General features: G+C 57.9%; 2 protein-coding genes across 3 annotated transcripts; one reads left to right on the forward strand and one right to left on the reverse strand.

Moving 5' to 3' along the window:
- Positions 1 to 11,505: 11,505 nt before the first annotated feature.
- MAPK7 (mitogen-activated protein kinase 7) lies at positions 11,506 to 16,724 on the forward strand (the record flags this gene model as incomplete). 2 transcript variants are annotated; one of them, XM_080712565.1, is made up of 6 exons in its annotated part: positions 11,506 to 11,737; positions 12,275 to 12,440; positions 14,237 to 15,300; positions 15,389 to 16,020; positions 16,339 to 16,472; positions 16,571 to 16,724. In XM_080712565.1, 6 exons carry the CDS (start codon positions 11,506 to 11,508, stop codon positions 16,722 to 16,724), a joined length of 2,382 nt encoding a protein of 793 aa, XP_080568691.1. The 2 variants fall into 2 exon arrangements, with proteins under 2 accessions (XP_080568691.1, XP_080568692.1); XM_080712566.1 differs by lacking the exon at positions 11,506 to 11,737 and having other exon boundaries at positions 12,274 to 12,440; positions 14,237 to 15,201.
- Positions 16,725 to 17,809: 1,085 nt separating this feature from the next.
- MFAP4 (microfibril associated protein 4) lies at positions 17,810 to 21,440 on the reverse strand (the record flags this gene model as incomplete). The annotated part of the gene is made up of 7 exons (XM_080713924.1): positions 17,810 to 18,057; positions 18,413 to 18,595; positions 18,665 to 18,761; positions 20,307 to 20,461; positions 20,681 to 20,771; positions 21,356 to 21,370; positions 21,426 to 21,440. The coding sequence occupies 7 exons, from the start codon at positions 21,438 to 21,440 to the stop codon at positions 17,810 to 17,812; spliced, it is 804 nt and encodes a 267-aa protein (XP_080570050.1).
- Positions 21,441 to 22,062: the final 622 nt, after the last annotated feature.

Below are 22,062 nucleotides of genomic sequence, written 5' to 3' on the forward strand. Positions count from 1 at the left end.
AAAGAAAGAAAGAAAGAAAGAAAGAAAGAAAGAAAGAAAGAAGAGAAAAAAGTCATTTTTAGCAAAATGTTTATGTTATTCAACTAGTGCGCCCAGTTTGTTTTGTTTTGTTTTGTTTTTTGTTTTTTTTTAATGCCGGGGATTGAACCCAGGGATGTTCTGCTATACCTCCAGCCCTTTTGTGTGTGTGCGGTACTGGGGATAGAACCCAGGGGCATTCTATCTCCGAGCTATACTATCAGCCCTATATATATATATATATTTTTTTTTTTTTTTCCTGTGCTGAGGATAAAACCCCTTCTACCGCTGGGCTACACTCCCAGACCTATTTTATATTTAATTTGAAAATTTTATCAGGGTCTCACTAAGTTGCTGAGAGCTTCAGTAAGTAACTGAGGCTGGCTTCGAACCTGCGCGATCCTCCTGTCTCAGCCTCCCAAGTACTGGGATTACGAGCGTGCGCCACCACGGCTGGGTTAATTTTTATTTTTATTTTATTTTATTTTTATTTTTTGGTGGCACTGGGGTTCCTGGAAGCCCTTCTACCTCCGGGCTACACTCCCAGACCTATTTTTACATTTTTATTTGGAAACAGGGTCTCCTAAGCCAGCACGCGCGGCTGGCTTCGAACCAGCGCGATCCTCCTGTCTCCGCCTCCCAAGCGCGGGGATTACAAGCGTGCGCCACCACGCCCAGCTTAATTTTTATTTTGAAACAAAGTCTTGCTAAGTTACCATGTACTGCCTTCCAACCTGTGGTCCTGCTCAGCCACCCAAGTACTGAGGTTACGGGATTCACCCCAGCACCCGCCATCACCCAGCAGATTAGAACCCAGATACGTGGAAGGTGGCCTGCACTGGCCCAGACATACTGGGGATGGGACCTCTCCAAGGGGCCGACCAACCTGACGCCTGGGTGCTGGGAATGGGAGACCCCAGCGTGGGGTGGGGGAGGCTCAGGGGTGCTCAGGCCTGCTGGGGTCCTTACCGCCACTTCCGAAGGGTCTGCGGAGAGCCTGGTGCACTGGGAGCCCTTGGGCAGGCTGTGCTGGAGGTCGGGACAGTCGGGTTGGAGCAGAAAGGCCTTCGTGCAGGCCTTGATGTGCATGGGTCTCAGCCAGAGACGGTGCAGCTGCCGGGGTGGGGCGTAAGGGTCTGCGCGAGGTGGGGGCGAACCCTCAGTCCAGGCCGGCTGGCAGCGGGTTTCACTAGTCGGGCCTGGCTGGTGCTTACATACCCCCAAATTTCCCTGCCGCCCCCGTGGGTTGCCGGCCCCAAGGGACCTTCCTGAAATTCCTCCTATTCTTCTTGTAATTAAAAAATTTTTGTGTGTGTGTGGTACTGGGGATAGAACCCAGGGTCATTTTCCTCTGAGCTATACCCCCAGCCCGAATTTTTATTCTTTATTTTGAAACAGGGTCTCACTAAGTTGCGGAGGGCCTCACTGAGTCGCTGAGGCTGGCCGTGAACCTGCGATCCTCCTGCCTCAGCCTCCTAAGGATTGGGATCACAAGCGTGGGCCACCACGCCCGGCTAAACAAACTTTTGTTTTTTTCCAGCATCCTGTTTGGGGCTCAGGGACTTCGGGGACTGCTGAGCGAGGATCCCTGGCTCCGCCCTGGCCTTCCGCCTCCTGGGGGACCCAACCTTACCGATATCGGGGCCAAAGCCTTGGGCCCAGCAGGGCTGCCAGGGGAGGAGCGGCTGCGGCTGGGCGGCCAGGGGCACAGGCCACAGGGTGCTGCTCAGTGGCGGCGGCTTGGCCAGCCGTGCCAGCGCCAGGCCGGCAGCCCCAGCGCCCCCCAACCAGGAGCAGCTCCTGTACCCCCGACCGCACCTCACAAGTGTCCAGCCACAGTCGAGAGGGGCCCAGGGTCACGCTGAAGTGCAACAGAGGCCAGCTGTGGAAAGAGAAAGAGGGAGGGAAGGGGAGACGGAAGTCTGGGCTCCCCTTCCTGTACCGGTATTGGGAAGAGGCTTCAAAATGTATTAATGTACCAGTATTGGGAAATATTTCCAATTTTCAAAATATATCTTTGGTAGTAAAAGAAGCCAGGAGCTTCAAGAGCTGCACCCCCCGTCCTATTTTTTATTCTTTATTTATTGAAACCGGGTCTCACTGAGTTGCAGAGGGCCTCGCTAAGTAGCTGAGGCTGCCCGCGAACCGCGATCCTCCGGTCTCAGCCTCCCAGATGCTCTACGTTTCTAAAGAAAGGCAAACTTCCTCAAGGATGTGGGGAAATCCCAGATTCCGGGTAAGCAACGTAACACATTTTGGAGTGTAACAAAAGGTGTGTGGGCTGCCGGGTGTGGTGGTGCACGCTTGTCATCCCCACGCTTGGGAGGTTGAGACAGGAGGATCGCGCAGGTTCGAAGCCAGCCTCAGCTACTTAGTGAGGCTCTCAGCAACTTAGTGAGACCTTGTTTCCAAATAAAATATAAAATAGGTCTGGGAGTGTAGCCCGGAGGTAGAAAGCCCCTGGGTTCCACCCCAGTACCACAAAAAAAAAAAAAAAAAAAGGCGTGGGGGCCTGTGCCGGAGACAGAGCAGCTCATCTACACATCAAACCACCCGCCGTGGATCAGGTCGAGTCAGAAGACTAGTCATAAAGTACTGTGTATCCAGGAGTTGCCGGTGGCTTCGTTTCGGGTCGGCCCCTATAATACAGCCTGTAATGGTCTAGGGCTGTAGCTGTATTCCTATTGCTATCTTTGACCTAATGAACTCATTTAAGTCTTCAGCAAGAGTTCGGCCTCATGTCTATCGACCCTGAGTCCAGAACAAGGACCCGCGGTTGCGGGAATCGTCCCCCCCAAACGGTAACACCTACTCCAAATCGTAACACTTCCGGCACCCCCTTCCTCCATCACCCTGCCGGGCCCCGCACCCACCTGCCAAAGCAGTCGGCGCTCGTGAGCACCCACTCCGGGGAGATGAGGGTCCCCTCGCAGCGGTAGTGCTGGTTCAGGAAGAAGCTCGCCTGCCAGGGCCCAGAGCCGGGGCCCTTCTCACTGCGGGCCTTGGGCAGCCGGGGCCCCGCGCCTGGGGAGAACGGGGGCTTCAGGACCCCGCTCTGGGCCCCGGAGCCCTCAGTCCTGCCCTCCAATCCGTTCCATTCCCACCTCCCATCCCTCCAGCCCTGAGTCCCACCGCCTACCAAGAAATGTGGCGTGGCTCCGGGAGCCTCTCTAGCCCTCAGGGTCCCTGTTTCCTCACCAGGCCCTGAGGGCTGAACCTTGCCAAAAATCCTGGCCGGGTGTGGTTGCCGCATACCTGGGATCCCAGTCCATGGACTGAGCCGGGAGGCGCGCCTCACTAGACGGCTGAGGCTGGCCACGAACCACGATCTTCCCATCTCAGCTTCCCAAACTCTGGGATGACAAGCGTGCGCCACCACGCCCGCCCGGCTATTTTTTATTCTTTATTTGGAAACAGGGTCTCACTGAGTTGCAAAGGGCCTCACTAAGTAGTAGCTGAGGCCGGCCGCGAACCGCGAGCCTCCTGTCTCAGCCTCCCCAGTGCTGGGATTATGATTCTGACGCCCTTCTCGGTCCTGGCCCCAGGTCCCTGTTACCCAAATCCGAGACTGGGTTAGGGGATTTGAGAGAACCGGGGCTCTCGGCCCTGGGGGATAGGTAGGCAGCCCCCTGAAGCACCCCCTCTCTTCCTCTCCACCCCACCCCCCATCTCTTTACCAACTATCAGCAACAGGAGCGGTGGCCACATCTGGAGGGCGCCCTGGGTCTTGTCCCCAGCTGGGTCTGGCCTCTGTCTTCTCAGCCCAGGGCATTAACCTCTCTAGCGCCTCCTCCCCGCGTCCCCATGAGCCCCACGTCACGGCGTCCGCGCATTGGGGAACTGGCCTGCCCAAGAGGAAGCGGCCAGGCCCCGGAGCGCTGGTGGAGGCGTCCTGCTTGTGGACCTTGGTCCTCTCAGGATCTGAAGGTCCTTCTCGGCGCCCAGTCCTAGTGGGGGCCTCAGGGGGCCTCCTACCCGGCCTCCTGCCTCTGGGGAGAGGAGGCTCTCGGGGCCCAGTGTGGCAGGCTCCTCCAGCGACTCCCCGGCCAGTGCTCCTGGCTCCTTTCTCCTCCTTCTCTCCTTCCCTCCCTTCCTCGCTGCTTCTCCTCTTCTTTTTAGTGGGTGGGAGCAGCTCTAAACTGAACTTAGCAGCCTCCTCCTCCTCCTCCTCCTCCTTTCTCCTCCTTTCTCCTCCTCCTCCTCCTCCTCCTCCTTCTCCTTTTCTTTTTGGTACTAGGGATTGAACCCAGGAGCATTCTACCCTGATCTACACTCCAGTCCTACTTTATTTATTTATTTATTATTTTGCAGTACTGGGGTTGGAACCCAGGGATATTCTACCTCCGAGCGACACCCCCAGCCCTATTTTTTATTCTCTATTTTGAAACCGGGTCTCACTGAGTGGCAGAGGGCCTCGCTAAGTAGCTGAGGCTGTCCGCGAACCGCGATCCTCCGGTCTCAGCCTCCCGAATGCTGGGATTACAGGTGTGCACCACCATGTCCGGCTTGAGTAAAATAATTTTTTTTCTTGCAGTACGGGATTGAACCCAGGGGCATTTCACAAGTTCGTGGACAGCCTCAGCTAATTAGTGAGGCCCTCTGCAACTTAGTGAGATGCCGTTTCAAACTAAAGAATAAAAAATAGGGCTGGGGGTGGAGCTCAGAGGTATAATACCCTGTGTTCCATCCCAGTACCGCAAGAAAAAAAAAAGATTATTTCTATTTAAGCCGAGCATGGTGGTGCATGCCTGTAATCTCTGCGCTTGAAAGGTTGAGGCAGGAGGATTGCAGGTTCGAGGACAGCCCCAGGAAGTAGTGAGACCCATCAGTCTAGTGAGACGCTATTTCCAAATGAAATTTGACTGGGGGTGTAGTTTGGAGGTAAAATGACTCTGGGTTCAATCCCCAGTACCACACACACACAAGAAAATTATTTATTTTTGTTGGTACTGGGGGATGGGACCTAGAGGCATTCTACTTCCATATTATATGCCCAACCTAAATTTATTTTTCTTTATTTTTATTACTCCAAGTTATACACCCAACTCAAAGGCCTACAACTGGGAGAGGGCGGACCACGGACAGACATCCGTGCGATTGGTCAGTACGCACTTCAGTCACTCCGGCGTCTGCTCTCTGCTGGTTGTTGAGCTGGGGAGGAACCCGGGGGCTTTGGGTTAGAATCGTCTGAACTTCCTGTTCTTTTTTCTTTCTTTTCTAGGTACTGGGGATGGAACCCTGGGGCATTCAAACTCCGAGCTACATGCCCAGCCCTACCTATTTTTTTTTTAATTCCTTTTCTTTTCTTTCTTTCTTTCTTTCTTTCTTTCTTTCTTTCTTTCTTTCTTTCTTTCTTTCTTTTTCTGTGGTACTGGGGATGGAACCCAGGGGCTTTTCTCCCTCCGGGCTATACTCCCAGACCTATTTTTATACTTTATTTGGAAACAGGGTCTCACTAAGTAGCTGAGGCCGGCTCTGAATCAGCGTGATCCTCCTGTCTCCGCCTCCCAAGCGCGGGGATGACAAGCGTGCCCACCACGCCCGGGGTACCTGGCTAAAATTCTAATTAAAAAAAAAACAAAACATTTTTTGTAGGGTTTGAACTCAGGGACATTCTACTTTCCCTCTCTCTCTCTCTCTCTCTCACACACACACACACACACACACACACACACACGCACACACACACACCGGCCTGTTTTAGTTTTGTTTTGAAAGTGTCTGTAGGTTGCGGAGAGTCTTACTAAATTGCCAACGTGGTCTTGAACCTATGATCCTCCTGCCTCAGCCTCCCAAGTATTAGGACTAGAAGCGTGGGCCACCATGCCCGGCTGAAATTCTAATTTAACTGGGTGTCCTGTATTCTACTTGGCAACCCCCCGCCCAGGTGCCCGGTGCTCACAGTCCCTTTTGGAAGGCCCCGTGCCTGGCTTTGCCTGCTCGGCCTGGCCAGGGGGTGCCACGGCCGCGCCCTCGTCCCAGGACACTGGGAGCGGGATCCCTAGCTGCCCCCAGCCTGGGCCTGCCCACGCCCCTCGGCCGTTTCCTGCAGATCTGAGAGAGGAAACTGGATCCCGACCAGATCACAAATGGATAAAAAGGGTGATCTCACCGGAAACAGGACGAGCCAGAGTTGCCACCACACCCTGGCGGGGAGTCTGGTCCCTTTGCTGTGTGTGTGTGTGTGTGTGTGTGTGTGTGTGTTAGGGATAGAACCCAGGAGCATTCTATCTCCGATCTACACCCCCAGCCCTTTTTATTCTTTATTTGGAAACAGGACCTAAGTTACTGAGGCTGGCCTCCAACCTGCAATCCTCCTGTCTCAGCCTCCCAAGTAGTGGGGATTACAAGTGTGGACCACTACATCCAGCTGACATTCACCTTTCTTTTTTTTTTTTGGTAATACTGGGGATATATCTCTGAGCATTCTACCTCCAAGCTATACTTCCAGCCCTATTTTTATTTTTTATTTTGAAACAGGATCTTACTGAGTTGCAAAGGGCCTCACTAAGTAGCTGAGGCTGTCTGCAAACCACGATCCTCCTGTCTCAGCCTCCCAAATGCTGGGATTACAAGCGTGCGCCACTTGCACCCAGTGCAAAATGATATTTTTAAGAAAAAAAATTTCATCATTGTTTGCCATAGCAAAAAATTTCAGTGATTTAAATGTCTATCGATAATGTCTTGGTTAAAAAGGTGATATTTGCCAGCCGGGTGTGGTAGCGCACGCTTGTCATCCCCGCGCTGGGGAGGCTGAGACAGGAGAATTGCAGGTTCGAAGCCAGCCTCAGCTGCTTAGTGAGGCTCTCGGCAACTTAGTGAGACCCTGTTTCCAATCGGTAGCCAGGCATGGTGGCGCACACTCGTCATCCCAGCATTTGGGAAGCTGAGACCAGAGGATCGCGGTTCGCGGACAGTCTCAGCTACTTAGTGAGGCCCTCTGCAACTCAGTGAGGCCTGGTTTCAAAATAAAGAATAAAAAAAAAAAGTAGGGCAGGGGGTGAAGCTCGGGGGTCGAATGCCCCTGGGTTCCAGACCCCCCCCCCAAAAAAAAGTCTGGGAGTATAGCCCGGAGGTAGAGAAGCCCCTGGGTTCCACCCCAGTACCACCATAAAAAAAAAAGGTTACATTTGCCAAGGAGTATTATGTAGCTGTAAAAGAAAAAGGAGGTGGTTTCTGAGATTTAACACCCATTGCACTAGCGACTAATAACAGAGAAAGTGGATTTCACCGAAATTAAAAACGCGTGCGCAACGGCGGATGCAACGAAGAAAGTAAAAACCCACGGCGGAGAAATAAACATCTGTATCACGGAGAAATAAACATCTGTATCACGTACTGGCAAGAGATTTATATCCAGAATAAAGAGCTCTTACAACTCACCAATGAAAGGGAAATAACCCAATTAAAAATGGACGAAGGGTTCGAATACCCTAAACAGACATTTTCCCAAAAATAAATGGCCAAGCAGCCTCCTGTGAAAAGCTGCCCAACAGCCTTAGTCATTAACGAGGCGCAAATTAAAACCACTCGGACGCACCACTTCACACCCAGGAGGAAGACTATAATTCATAAAGCGAAAAAATGACAAGCGTTGGTGAGGATGTGAAGGACTGAGTTAATAAATACTGGAGTGAAGCCGGGCGCGGTGGCGCACGCTCGGCCTCCCAGCACTCGGGAGGCCGACACCGGAGGCTCGCGGTTCGCGGCCGGCCTCAGCTACTGAGCGAGGCCCTCGGCAACTCGGTGAGACCCCGTTTCAAAACAGAGAATAAAAATAGGGGTGGAGGTGTAGCTCGGAGGCCGAATGCCCCTGGGTTCCATTCCCGGTACCACTAATAATAATAATAATAATAATAATAATAATAATAATGATGAAAGGGAATAAAAAATAGGGCAGGGGGTGTAGCGCCAAGGTAGAATGCCCCTGGGTTCCATCCCCAGCACTGCAAAAATATATGTTTGAGCAAGATTGCAAAACGATGCAGCCGCTGGCCAGACAGCTTGAGACTTCCTCAAAAAGTGAGGCGTGGAGTGAGTTATCACGTGGCCGGGTAATTCCACTCCTCGGTGTGTGCACCCAGAACCAAACACATGTATCCTTGCGAAACTGTGTACTGACCCCTTATCAGCATTATGCACAAAGGCCCCCAAGTTAGAAACCACCCAAAATGGCAACTCACTGATCCAGGGCTTAATAAAATGGAAAGTTATTCAGCTTAAAAAAAAAAAAAAAAAAGGCAACAGAGGATTGATATGTAACTCAACACGGATGAACAGCAGGACGCTAGCTGGGCAAGATGGCACACACCTGTAATCCCAGTCCTTGGGAGGCTGAGGCAGGAGGATCGCGGTTCGCGGACAGCCTCAGCTACTGAGTGAGGCCCTCCACAACTCAGGGAGACCCTGTTTCAAAATCAAGAATAAAACATAGGGCAGGGGGTGTAGCTCAGAGGTCGAATTCCCCTGGGTTCCATCCCCAGACCTGCAAAAAAAAAAAAAAAAAAAAAAAGTGAATGAAGAGCTGGGCGTGGTGGCCCATTTTTGTAACCCCAGTCCTTGGGAGGCTGAGACAGGAGGATAACAGGTTTGAGGCCAGCTCAGCAAGTAGTGAGCCTCTCAGCAACCTAGCGAGACCCTGTTTCGAGATACAGATAAAATAGGGCTGGAGGTGTACCTGTGGGGTAGAACGCCAGAGTTCAATCCCCAGTACCAAAAGAAAAAGTGCTCTGGAGGAAAACCGTAGAGAATATGCTATCTTTGTACACAAAAGGAAGGTGGGTAAGAATGTATGCACTTTTTTCCTAGTGGCCACCAGAGGTGGACCACCACTCTTTCTTAGAGCTTTGAACCTTCCAAAGGCATTATCCAACTTCTCCTTTTCTTCTTTCTTTCTCTCTTTCTTATTGGTGGTATTGGGGTTCCTGGAAGCCCTTCTACCTCTGGGCTACACTCCCAGACCTATTTTTTTATATATTTTTATTTGGAAACAGGGTCTCTTAAGCCAGCGCGGCTGGCTTCGAACCTGCGCGATCCTCCTGTCTCCGCCTCCCAAGCGCGGGGATGACAAGCGTGCGCCACCACGCCCGGCTCCTTTTTTCTTAAAGAAGTAGTCAGTTATGGCCCATGTAACGGATTGCTCAGGGAGGTGGGACTGGGATGTCCACTGGGTTGAACCATAATTAAATAACTAATGACTTTTCCAGGACAGTCAGGGCCTCGAGGGAACAGAAGCAAAGTAGCTCACGGTGGATCGAAAAAATAGAGGAATCAGGGAGTTTAGATGAAATATTTACGGAGTATTTAAAGCATAGTAGTTTATCTTTGTGTGTGTGTGTGGGGGGGGGGCACTGGGGACGGAACCCAGGGGCATTCGACTTCCCAGCTACACCCCCTGCCCTATTTTTTATTCTTTATTTGGAAACCGGGTCTCACTGAGTTGCAGAGGGCCTCACTAAGTAGCTGAGGCTGTCTGTGAACCGCGATCCTCCGGTCTCAGCCTCCCAAGTGCTAGGATGACGAGTGCTCGCCACCACGCCCGGCAACAGTTTATCTTTTCTGGCATCTTCTATTTTATTCCTGGGTGAGACAGGACCCTCCCACAGATGTCTACTCGGTCCCCTGAAAAATGTGTTTAATGTTTTACTGGTTTTGTATGCCTTTGTGCGCTGAAGAACACTGTAGGGTCTCCTGTTGGGCATACTTCAGAATTAGGGAAGATCGTCTGCTTTATCTCCTAAAGGAAAGGTATCAAAACATATTTTCAAAGCCAGGCGTGGTGGCGCACGCTCGTCATCCCAGCATTTGGGATGCTGAGACAGGAGGATCGCGGTTCGAGGACAGCCTCTGCTACTTAGTGAGGCCTTCTGCAACTCAGTGAGACCCGGTTTCAAAATAAAGATGAAAATTTGGGCTTGGGGTGTAGCCGGGGGGTAGAATGCCCCTGAGTTCCATCCCCAGACCCGCAAAAGGAAAAAAGAAAAAAGGAAAAAATGGTAAGTGGATTCAGGTCTGGATTCTCCCTCGGGAGAATTAGGTTTCTGCGACCTATAAGGAAGTGAGTGGGCAATCTAAGTCACTACTGGGTTCCATCATGACCTCCCCGCTGCCACGCAGGGTCCACGCTCCGCCGAGCGGCACACTTGCTCTCCGTCCTTCGCCGGCGCAAACCAGCCATCTTTGGAGTTCCAGCTCCCCAGCCCCTTCTTCCATGTGGCCGTGTCCCGAGGTCCTGCTGAAACCGCTCCTCCCACACAGCCCACCGTCCACCTCGGCCTCCTCCTCGGCCCCGACCCCTTAGGAAGCGCCCGATGAATGAATGAACGAACCATCGGGTCGCAGTGCCGTCGCTGCCCAAAGCGCCGTCGCCCCGGGATACCAGGACGCGCGGCCGGAACCAACTTGCTGAGGCCCAGGTTCGCCGGAAGCCCGGCGGGGAGGACCGGCTACCGGAAGTCAGTGAGGGGGTTGGGGTGGCGGACTCTCTAGAACACCGGAGGACTCGCATCTCTGTGGTTGAACGAGCCGGGAGCCATTCCCCGCAGCAAAGCGAATTCCAAGGGCTCTTGGGACCCAAAATTTGGGGGACACAACCCCGCAGGCAGGAGGACTAACCCGGAAATGGTATCAAAAAGGAGGAGCTGGTTGCCAAGGCAACAGTAATAGGCATCCCAAGGGCCGGGGCAGCCCCTGAGCTCCCGGGGTGAGCTGTGATTGGCCGGAGGAGGGGCGCGGGTCGGGAACGCGCGCGCAGGCGTGCAGGGGGCGTTGCCCTCCATTCACCGGGCGGGCGGCCGGGGCTGCCAGCGCGCATGCGCCGGAGGACGGCGCCGGGCGAGGAGCGCACCCCAGCGAAGCTCGGAGCACTCTGGGCGGCTCCCCTTCTGCGAGCTGGACAGCGGCGGGCGCGCGCGCGGGCGGGAGGTGGGCGTGGCTTCCCCGGCCGGCTGGCTCCTATTGGACGCGGCAAATTGAAGGGGCGGGAATCTCCGCGGAGGCCGCTCCGCGATTGGCCAGAGGCCGGAGGGCGTGGTCCTGGGGGGGCGGGGCGGAGGTTCGGGCTGGGCAGCGCGCGGCGCTAGGGTGGTGGCGGCGGCCCCTGAACAAGTAAGCATGCGAATCTGAGAGACCCCCTCCTCCGGGGACGGGAGGCCTGCGAGCCCCGGGACCTCAAAAGCCCGAGGAGGCGTGAGGGCGGGGCGCCATTGGGTGAGTGTGGCCGGAGGAAGCCAGTGCCCCGCCCCTCCCTTTCTTCCTGGACCGCGCTCACCCTCCCCCACCTCGGACCCCGGCCTGGGCTCCGGGCTCCGACACCGGGGCGAGATGTCTGCTGGCTCCTGGCCGCTCGCCTTAGCCCTCGGCGCCGCTGGGGTCGGTTTAGGGAACTTGGGGGTTCCCAGGTCCTGCTCTCGAGCCCTCGGAGGGGAAACTGAGGCTCGTGCGGGGGGGGGGCGGGCCCCAGCTCACTGAGGTCTCCACGCAGACACCATGGCCGAGCCCCTAAAGGAGGAAGACGGTGAGGACGGCTCCGGGGAGCCCCCCGGGCCGGCGAAGGCGGAACCTGGCCATCCCGCCGCCTCGGTCGCAGCCAAGAACCTAGCCCTGCTCAAAGCCCGCTCCTTCGACGTGACCTTTGACGTGGGGGAGGACTACGAGATCATCGAGACCATAGGCAACGGGGCCTACGGGGTGGTGTCCTCTGCCCGCCGCCGCCTCACGGGTGAGCTTCCCGGGCCCTTCAGGGATGTGGAAGCTGGTTCCCAGGGCTCCCCCGAGACACTTGCCAGCCAGAAAGGAAAGCTGGACCGAGTTCTGGTTCAGCCCAGCACTTAGTGACGAGGTGCCGGGTTCCCAGTTGGGCACGGTTCTCGGGAGCTCTGGTTGTGCCATCCTGCAAGCCTGCTTCCTCCTTAGAAAAGTGACAGCCCCAGCTAGACCAGGGGAGAGCGCCAGACCTTGGGGTCTAAGGATCAGACTGGTGTAGGGATTGGGGGTGGGATGGGTGGGATCTGAGATAGAGACGGCGGCCAGCCCAGGCATTAGAAACAAGACCACCACCGCTCACTGGCTGTGCAACACCCAGCAAGTTACCTGGCCGGGTTTCCTGCTCTGATAGCGTCTGTGAGCTTCCTAGCGCCGGGCTTGGCACCTGGGAGGTACCTGGTGGATGGCAGCTGTTGTTAATCGCGTCCCAGAAGGGCGGTGTTGCGGCCCCTGCAAGGTACCCTCTGGCATGTGCCTTTTCTCCGCTCCCCAGGCCAACAGGTGGCCATTAAGAAGATCCCCAATGCGTTTGATGTGGTGACCAATGCCAAACGGACCCTCCGGGAGCTGAAGATCCTCAAACACTTCAAGCATGACAATATTATCGCCATCAAAGACATCCTAAGGCCCACCGTGCCGTATGGAGAGTTCAAATCTGTGTAAGGAGTGGGATGGGAGAGGGAGGCGCGGTTGAGACCGTGTTAGAAGGCTGGGGCTAGCCGGGCGTGGCGGCGCGCGCTTGTAATCCCCGCGCTTGGGAGGCAGAGACAGGAGGATCGCGCAGGTTCGAAGCCAGCCGCGCGCGTTGGCTTAGGAGACCCTGTTTCCAAATATAAAAATGTAAAAATAGGTCTGGGAGTGTAGCCCTGAGGTAGAAGGGCTTCCAGGAACCCCAGTACCACCAAAAAAAAAAAAAAAAAAAAAAAAAAAGAAGGCTGGGGCCATCTTGCTGAAACTTTGCAAGAAGGGTAGTTGGAACCAGCGTGAGGCAGGCTGGGAAAATTCCCAGGATTCCAGGACTAGCACTCCTTTAGGGGATTGACAGAGGATGTTCATACCACCCGTGTACCCTCCTCCTGCTCCCACAGCAGACATCACCAGTTGATTGCCGAACACTTTCTTGCCAGGCCAGCTGTGGTACACACCTATCATCCCCTTACTTGAGGGGTTGAAACGGGATTTCATCCTTGGCGATTTGGCGGGACCCTCAGCAACCCAGTGAAGCCTTGTTTCAAAATAAAAAGGGCTGGGCTGGGCGTGGTGGGACACGCTTGTTCATCCCAGCATTTGGGAGCCTGAGACCGGATGGTGGTTCCCAGACAGCCTCAGCTACTTAGTGAGGCCCTCCACAACTCAGTGAGACCCTGTTTCAAAATAAAGAATAGCCGGGCGTGGTGGCGCACGCTTGCAATCCCACGCTTGGGAGGCCGAGACAGGAGGATCGCGCAGGTTCGAAGCCAGCCTCAGCTACTTAGTGAGGCTCTCAGCAACTTAGTGAGACCCTGTTTCCAAATAAAGTATAAAATAGGTCTGGGAGTATAGCCTGGAGGTAGAAAAAGCCCCTGGGTTCCATCCCCAGTCACCAAAAAAAAAAATAATAATAATAATTAAAAATAAAGAATAATAAAGCCGGGCGTGGTGGCGCACGCTTGTAATCCCCGTGCTTGGGAGGCAGAGACAGGAGGATCGCGCAGGTTCGAAGCCAGCCGCGCGCGCTGGCTTAGGAGACCCTGTTTCCAAATAAAAAATATAAAAATAGGTCTGGGAGTGTAGCCCGGAGGTAGAAGGGCTTCCAGGAACCCCAGTACCTCCAAAAAATAAATAAAATAAAATAAAATAAAATAGGGCTGAGGTGTAGCTCAGAAGTAGAATGCCCCTGGGTTCCCTCCCCAGTACTGGAAAAAAGAAAAAAAAAGATGGGGTCTGACCACAGCGGGATTGGACAGAAGCTTTGGTCCTGGAGCTGACTCTGTTGTTTGGTCGCGGCTGCTCTTTTGAAAATTCTGAAATGTGTCCATTTTCTGTAAGAAAGTGTACTTTTTATTTATTTATTTGGGTACCGGGGCTTGAACCCAGGGACAGCCTATCTAAGGCTACACTCCCCAAGCCTTTTTTCCCACAGGGTCTCACTGAGTTGCTCAGTACGAGCCGAGGCCGTCCGCGAACCCATCCTCCCGTCTCCACCTCCCAAGTGCCGGGATTACAAGCGTGCGCCACCACGCCGGCTCCAGACCCCATCTTTTATCTGATGGGATAAAAGCTCTGCTACCTGGGGGGAGGGAAGCCATAAAACCGAGTTCACGAAAAGCTGCAGAGAACCTAGAGCCCGGTGCCGTGCTGCGCGACCGTGCCGCCAGCCCTCGGGGGTGCCGGGCCGGGGGCCTGGCGAGCCGGGGACGCCTTCCTGTCGTGCGTGGCCTGCCAGCCCCCGTCTCTCCCGCCTTCTCCCTCCCAGCTACGTGGTCCTGGATCTGATGGAGAGCGACCTGCACCAGATCATCCACTCCTCGCAGCCGCTCACGCTGGAGCACGTGCGCTACTTCCTGTACCAGCTGCTGCGGGGCCTCAAGTACATGCACTCCGCGCAGGTCATCCACCGCGACCTCAAGCCCTCCAACCTCCTGGTCAACGAGAACTGCGAGCTGAAGATCGGGGACTTCGGCATGGCCCGCGGCCTGTGCACGTCCCCCGCCGAGCACCAGTACTCCATGACCGAGTACGTGGCCACCCGCTGGTACCGCGCCCCGGAACTCATGCTCTCCCTGCACGAATACACGCAGGCCATCGACCTCTGGTCCGTGGGCTGCATCTTCGGCGAGATGCTCGCCCGGCGCCAGCTCTTCCCGGGCAAGAACTACGTGCACCAGCTCCAGCTGATCATGACGGTGCTGGGCACCCCGTCGCCGACCGTGATCCAGGCCGTGGGGGCCGAAAGGGTGAGGGCCTATATCCAGAGCCTGCCGCCACGCCAGCCCGTGCCCTGGGAGACCGTGTACCCCGGGGCCGACCGCCAGGCTCTCTCGTTGCTGGGCTGCATGCTGTGTTTTGAACCCAGCGCCCGCATCTCAGCCGCCGCCGCCCTCCGGCACCCGTTCCTGGCCAAGTACCACGACCCGGACGACGAGCCGGACTGCGCGCCTCCCTTTGACTTCGCCTTCGACCGGGAAGCCCTCACCCGGGAGCGCATCAAGGAGGCCATCGTGGCGGAGATCGAGGACTTCCACGCCCGCCGCGAAGGCATCCGCCAGCAGATCCGCTTCCAGCCCTCCCTGCAGCCCGTGGCCCCGGAGCCCAGCTGCCCGGACGTCGAGATGCCCAGTCCCTGGGCACCCAGCGGGGACTGTGCCATGGACTCGCCCCCGTGCCCTGGCCCTGCCCCCGACGCCATCGATCTGACCCTGCAGCCACCGGCACCAGCCAGCGAGCCCGCCCCGCCAAAGAGAGAGGGCGCCATCTCCGACAACACCAAAGCCGCCCTCAAAGCCGCCCTGCTCAAGTCCCTGCGCAGCCGGCTCAGAGGTGCCTGTGAAGCGGGGCGGCAGAGGGGGCGCCCCAGCTCGGGTGGGCTGCGGGCTCTCACCTCCCCCTCTCCCCCGACTTCCTGCAGATGGCCCCAGCGCACCCCTGGAGGCTCCTGAACCCCGGAAGCCCGTGACGGCCCAGGAGCGCCAGCGGGAGCGGGAGGAGAAGCGGCGGAGGCGGCAGGAGCGGGCCAAGGAGCGGGAAAAGCGGAGGCAGGAGCGAGAGCGCAAGGAGCGGGGGGCCGGGGGCTCGGGGGGTCCCTCCACCGACCCCCTGGCTGGACTGGTGCTTAGTGACAACGACCGGAGCCTGCTGGAGCGCTGGACTCGCATGGCCCAGCCTCCCGCTCCCGCCCCGGCCCCGGCCCAGCCCAGCAGCCCCGCTGCCCAGCCTGCCCGGCCCCTTCAGCAGCCCGCAGCCTCCGCCAGGGCTCCCGCCCCCCAGCCTGCCTGTCTGGCCCCTGGCCCCGCTCCCCACCCCGCCGGCCCTCCTGGGCCCCTCCCCGGCCCCACTCCACACCAGAATGCCACCACCACCAGCCTCTTGGCCCCCCAGCCACTGGTGCCAAACCCCGGATTGCCCGGCCCCAGCGCCGCAGGACCTCTGCCTTACTTCCCATCTGGCCCGCCGCCTCCGGACCCCGGGGGCGCCCCTCAGCCTCCCACGTCCGAGTCCCCCGATGTCACCCTGGTGACCCAGCAGCTGTCCAAGTCCCAGGTGAGCGCAGAGGCCGGAGGAAGGTGGGAAGGGGGGTGGGGACCCCTGGATCTGAGCCCGGGAGATGGGCTGGGGAGTCCTGTTCCATGGAAACCAAGCTGCAGATGGAGCTCTGTCGCCCTGAACGGGTCTCCTCGTGGGAGGAGAATAATGCCAGCGTAGAGGTCCTCCAGAGACAGGTGACCGCGCCTGCCCGGGAACAGGCCCAGTGGCTCTCGGAGACTGCAGAGCGCCCAGCAGCACCTGGACTGGTGGCCGCTGCCCTCAGCCTGCCCTTGCTGGCCTGCGCGTGTGGTGACCTGTCTCCCTCCCCTGCAGGTGCAGGACCCCCTGCCCCCCGTGTTCTCGGGCACGCCGAAGGGTAGCGGGGCCGGCTATGGCGTGGGCTTTGACCTGGAGGAATTCTTAAACCAGTCTTTTGAAATGGGTGTGGCCGACGGGCCACAGGACGGGTAAGATGTCTGGCCCCCGAGGGGTGGGCGGCGGGGGGTGGGTGCAGGGCTGGCCTAGACTAACCGCCCCTTCCCGATCCGCGACCCTGTCCCTGCAGCCAGGCGGACTCGGCCTCCCTCTCGGCCTCCCTGCTCGCCGACTGGCTCGAGGGCCACGGCATGAACCCTGCAGATATAGAGTCGCTGCAGCGCGAAATCCAGATGGACTCCCCAATGATCCTGGCCGACCTGCCGGACCTGCAGGAGCCCTGAGGCCCACGCCGGGCCGGCCCGGGGCGCTCGGCTTGCCCGCCCGCAGGTTCATCTCAGACCCACCCTTCAGCCTTAAGCACCACTGAGCCAGCACCGCCGGGACAGGATCGGGAGACCCCGCTGCCCCCGCAGCCCTCCCCAGTATTGTTTTTTTATTATCGTGGTATTATTATGTTATTACACGGTTGTTGGTTTTTCTTTTTTTTTTTCATCAAAAAGAGGCTTGTGAAATACAAGGTTCCTTTTAATGGCCAAAGCCAGGTGTCATTTGTGGAGTTGCGGGGGCTGCACCGGGACCGGAGGGCAAGGAGGAGCCAGGCTGCCTGGATCCGGGGATCCGAGCGATATTTTCACATACAGAAAAATCTGTGTGTATGCGCACACGCGCACGCGCAGGTTTCTGTTTGTGTACGCAAATGCCTGTTTGTGTATACCTATTTGTGTGAACACGGGCAGAGCGCCAGCTCAGGTCCCGGGAGGTTTATTGAGACCTTCGCCTCCCACCCGCTCCCAGCCCCGCAGATTACCCTCTGTCCCCGCACGTGGCCAAACGTCAGTCCCTGCGGCAGGTGGGGCCCTCGTTTCTGGGCCTGCGTTGTCTGCAGCTGTTTGAGCGGGGAGCCCTGTTCTGGCAGTGAGCTCTGGGGGCTGGGCGGGCAGGCGGGGGAGCTGAGTATGGTCACGAGCGGGGCAGGGGCCGCGGTGTTTCCCACCCTCCTTTCCGGGAGGCCGCGGCTGGTGGAGGTCCTCGGTGAGCGGCCGGAGGACGCGGGGCGTGCCACGCACACGGGCCCACACGGGCCATGGTGTGGACGGACTGCACTGCTCTGTCTACACCAGGCCCAGACAGGGCCCCACAGTGGGGAAGCCAAGCTATGGCGGGGCACAGCCCCGACCCTGGGGAGAGGGCGGCTCGGGGAGGCCCGCCAGGTCCCGCAGAGCGGCCAGCAGGTGGAGGGGAACCGTGCCTGGCTGGGGAGGGGTCGCCTGGGCGCGTGGCGGGGGTCCGCTGTGGCTGGATCAGGAGCAGCTAGGCCGTGGGGGGCAGGGGCGCATGCCGGGAGGGGGCCGCGGGCGGGGGCCCCTCAGGCCCGGCGGATCTTCATCTCGGTGCGCTTGAGGGAGTAGTAGAAGCCCTTCCACTGGGCCCAGTTGATGCCGTTGGCGTAGGAGAGGTGGGCGCCGCCCAGGTAGAAGCCGTTGAGGTTGGCGAAGTGGCAGCTGCGGAACCAGAAGGCCCCCGAGGAGAGGGCCGCGCAGTTCTGCACGAAGAGGTCCTGGTCCCGGTCGAACGTGGAGAACTTCTGGCCGCTGTGGTAGGACAGGGAGTCGCCTGGCAGGGGCGGGGGGAGGATTCTGAGGCCGGCAGCGAGCCCCCTCCGTGCCAAGGGGACCACGGCTGGGATGCCAGGGGCGGGGACCACGGCTGGGATGCCAGGGGCGGGGACCACGGCTGGGATGCCAGGGGGCGGGGACCATGGCTGGGATGCCAGGGGCGGGGACCACGGCTGGGATGCCAGGGGGTGGGGCACCCTCTGAGAGCCAGATGTTTGCTGCTGGGGCCTCCGCACGGTTGGCTGCCTGGAGCCCGGCCAGGGCACCCAGCCAGCTCGACTTCCAAGCCCAGGAGGATGGAGGGAGCGGCCTGAAGGTGGCCAGGCAGGCCCGGCCGAGCCTCGGGAGGGTACCTGCCCCGCCGTCCTCAAAGCCCGCCACGTGGAGGGTGTAGCCGTCCTCCTCGGCGCTGACCGCGTTGGGGGAGATGGAGAAGTCGGCGTACTTGGCGTAGGCGGTGTTGTTCTCGAAGTCCTCCAGGTCCACCCGCAGCTCATACTTCTGCTTCAGCGTCAGGAGGTGCAGGTTCTGCAGCCCTGGAGCGGGGCGAGCGAGCCGTCAGCGGGGCCCGGCCAGGAGCCGCCCCGCCCGGCCGGCCGCCTTACCCAGCCAGTATTCCCCGTCGGCGCGGCCGAAGCCCAACTTGTAGTCATTCCAGCCGCGGAAGAAACTCACCGAACCATTAAACCTCTTTTGGAAAACCTGGAGACGAGATGATGGCGGGCAGGAGGGTCCAGCGGCCCCGGGCCTCAGCCCACCCTGCCCGCCCCGGCGAGGGCCTTTTTTAAGGGCTGATTGAGCCGGGCGTGGTGGTGCACGCTTGTAATCCCAGCGCTGGGGAGGCTGAGACGGGAGGTTTGCTGTTCGCGGCCAGCCTCAGCTACTTATTTAGGCCCTTTGCAACTCAGTGAGACCCTGTTTCAAAATAAAGAATAAAAGCCGGGCGTGGTGGCGCACGTTTGTAATCCCGCGCTTGGGAGGCAGAGACAGGAGGATCGCGCAGGTTCGAAGCCAGCCCCGCGCGCTGGCTTAGGAGACCCTGTTTCCAAATAAAAATGTAAAAATAGGTCTGGGAGTGTAGCCCGGAGGTAGAAGGGCTTCCAGGAGCCCCTAGTACCACCAAAAAATAAATAATAACAACAACAACAATAATAATAATAATAAATAAAGAATAAAAAAGAGGGCTGGGCGTGGGGTTTGGAGGCAGAATGCCCCCGGGGTTCCATCCCCAGTACTGTGAAAATATAGGTAAATAAATCAGGGACCGATAGAGGACAGGCTGCTAAGTCAAGAGGCATGCCAGCTCCGCTCTGGCCCTGGGGCCCTCACCCAGCCTCCCCAAGAGGCAGGACAGAGGCCAAGAGGGGGTGTTCGGAAAGAGGCCAAGAGCGCTTGTCTGATGTGTGTGAGGCCCCGGGGTCCATCCCCAGCATTGCGAGACAGACGGGGCTGGCGGGGGAGCGAGTTTCGAAAGTTCAAATGCTCGGGGTACAAGACCTGGTGCTGGCGGTGTGAGCTGGGGCAAGTTACTTCAACTCTCTGGGCTTCGTTTCTCGTCTAGAAAACGCACCGATCTCCCAGGATTATTTTGAGAGCTGTATGCATGCACGGACCCTCAACACTTAGAATTAAAGCTTCGGCAGCTACTCAGAAACTAGCCTTTTTTTTTTTTTTTTTTTTTTTTTTTTTCAGTACTGGGGACGGAACTCAGGGGCATTTGACCTCCGAGCTGCACCTCCAGCCCTATATTTTATTCTTTATCTTTTTTTTTGGTTGATTTTTTGTTGTTGTTGTTTTTGGTGGTACTGGGGGTGGATCCCAGAGGCTTTCTACCTCCGGGCTATACTCCCAGACCTATTTTTTAGACTTTATTTGGAAACAGGGTCTCTCTAAGTTGCTGAGAGCCTCACTAAGTAGCTGAGGCTGCTTTGAACCCGTGCGAGCCTCCTGTCTCCGCCTCCCAAGCGCGGGGATTAAAAGCGTGCGCCACCGCGCCCGGCTTATTCTTTATCTTTGAAACCGGGTCTCGCTGAGTTGCAGAGGGCCTCACTAAGTAGCTGAGGCTGGCCGCGAACCGCGATCGTCCTGTCTCAGCCTCCCAAGTCCTGGGATTACAAGCGTGGGCCACCGCGCCCGGCTAAACTACCCATTTTAAAGATGAAGAACCCGGAGTTCACGGAGGCCAGGCTCCGGCTCGGGCAGCTGCGGCCAAGCCAGACCCGGCCTCTGTCCTCGGGTCCCACTGACCGTCCACTTGCCGCCCTCGGTGGTCATGTCGCAGAACACGGGCACGGGCAGGCTGGGGCCCGAGGGGTAGATGAGGTACACGCCGTCTGCCTGGTAGCCCTGGGCGTAGATGTCATCGCAGTCTAGGGGCTGCTGAAAGCACGACTTGTCCAGAGCTGTCAGGAGAGAGGGACCCCGGCTGAAGGACGCCCCTCGACACCCCACGGTTTGCCTCAGCCCCGACGGGACGGGCGGAGGCCTCCGTCACAGGAAAGGAGTCATGGGATTTTCTGGGGAACGGGGCTAAGGGTGCTCAAAGATCGCTTCATCCACCTGGAATCCACTTTGCAGAGGGGAAAACTGAGTCCTGCAGGGCCGGGACTTGGGCCTCTTACCATCTCCCCGGATCCCGGAGGCCTGGAGGGAGTCCTGGGGGGCGCAGGGCGGCGTGGAGAGCAGCAGCAGCAGAGACGGCACCAGGAGGGCCTGGGGGGCAGGGGCGCAGGGTGAGTGCAGACCTCACCCCAATCCCTGCTCCCTCCCTTTTTTTTTGGTGCTGGGGGAGGAGGCATTTTTACCTCTGAGCTACACCCCCAGCCCATTCTAGTTTTTCTTTTGAAACAGGGTCATGCTAGGTTGCTGAGGGTCTCACTAAACTGCTGAGGCTGGTCTCGAACCTGCCATCCTCTTGTCTCAGCCTCCCAAGGACTCACATCTCCAGCAAGGCCGCTGGCCCCTTTCTCTTCCCGAGCAACCCTGTTCGTTCTTTCTTTCTTTCTTTTTTTCTTTCTTTCTTCCTTCCTTTCTATTTTTTTTTTTTTTTCTTGCGGGGCTGGGGATGGAACCCAGGGTTATTCAACCTCTGAGCTACACCCCCTGCCCTGTATTTTTTATTCTTTATTTTGAAACCGGGTCTCGCTGAGTTGCAGAGGGCCTCGCTAAGTAGCTGAGGCCTTCCACGAACCGTGATCCTCCGGCCTCAGCCTCCCAAATATGCTGGGATGACAAGCGCGCGCCGCCACGCCCGGCTTCAACCCCGTTCTTTCTTGGACCAGCCCGGTACCCTTTACTAGCAAGAGAACCCCCTGAGCCTCCACGGCCCCCCTCTGGCCGGGGCCTCTCCCCTCCAGGGCCCGGTACCTTCATGCTGGCCATCGGTCAGTCTCAGAGTAGCTGCTGGTCTGCACCCCAGACTGAGCGGCCCGAGTTATGTTGGGGAGCCAGCGGCCGGCCCCGCCTCCCCTCCCCGGCACCGCGGAGTCAGCTGGGGCTGTCAGGGGCCAGGGGACCACCTGGCTCTCATTAGCCTGTCTGCAAGTCTGGAAGGCAAAGCGCTGCAGACCAGACGCTTATTAACTGGCGGCTCCTGGATCCCTCCCCGACACCGGCCGGCCTGGGGGCCCCTGACGCCCCCCCTGCGCATGTCTTTGGGGAAGGAGGTACGCCTGGGCTCCAGGGAGGGGGCCCATTCTGGGGGAGCCTGCCTGGGCTGGGGGGACGGGGCAGCAGGGCCAGGCGTCTCCTGGCAGGCCTGGGACATTTCTGAGCCATGAGCACAGACTTTGGACCGCCAGACGCTCTGTCTGCGCCAGCTTGAGCCGGGGCCCCTCTCCAGCCCCCTCACCCCGGGCCCCCTCCTTTCTGGCCCATCTGGCTGCTCCTGCTTCCCCTCGCCCCACCGCCCGCCCCTCTTTCCTTCTTCCACACCCCTGCGTGGGCCCCCAACCCTCAGCGGCTCTCTCTTCTCTCTGCCCCAACCCACCTCTTCCTCCTCTCT

The sequence above is a fragment of the Muscardinus avellanarius genome (assembly GCF_963383645.1).
Source record: "Muscardinus avellanarius genome assembly, chromosome: 16".
NCBI lineage: Eukaryota > Metazoa > Chordata > Mammalia > Rodentia > Gliridae > Muscardinus > Muscardinus avellanarius.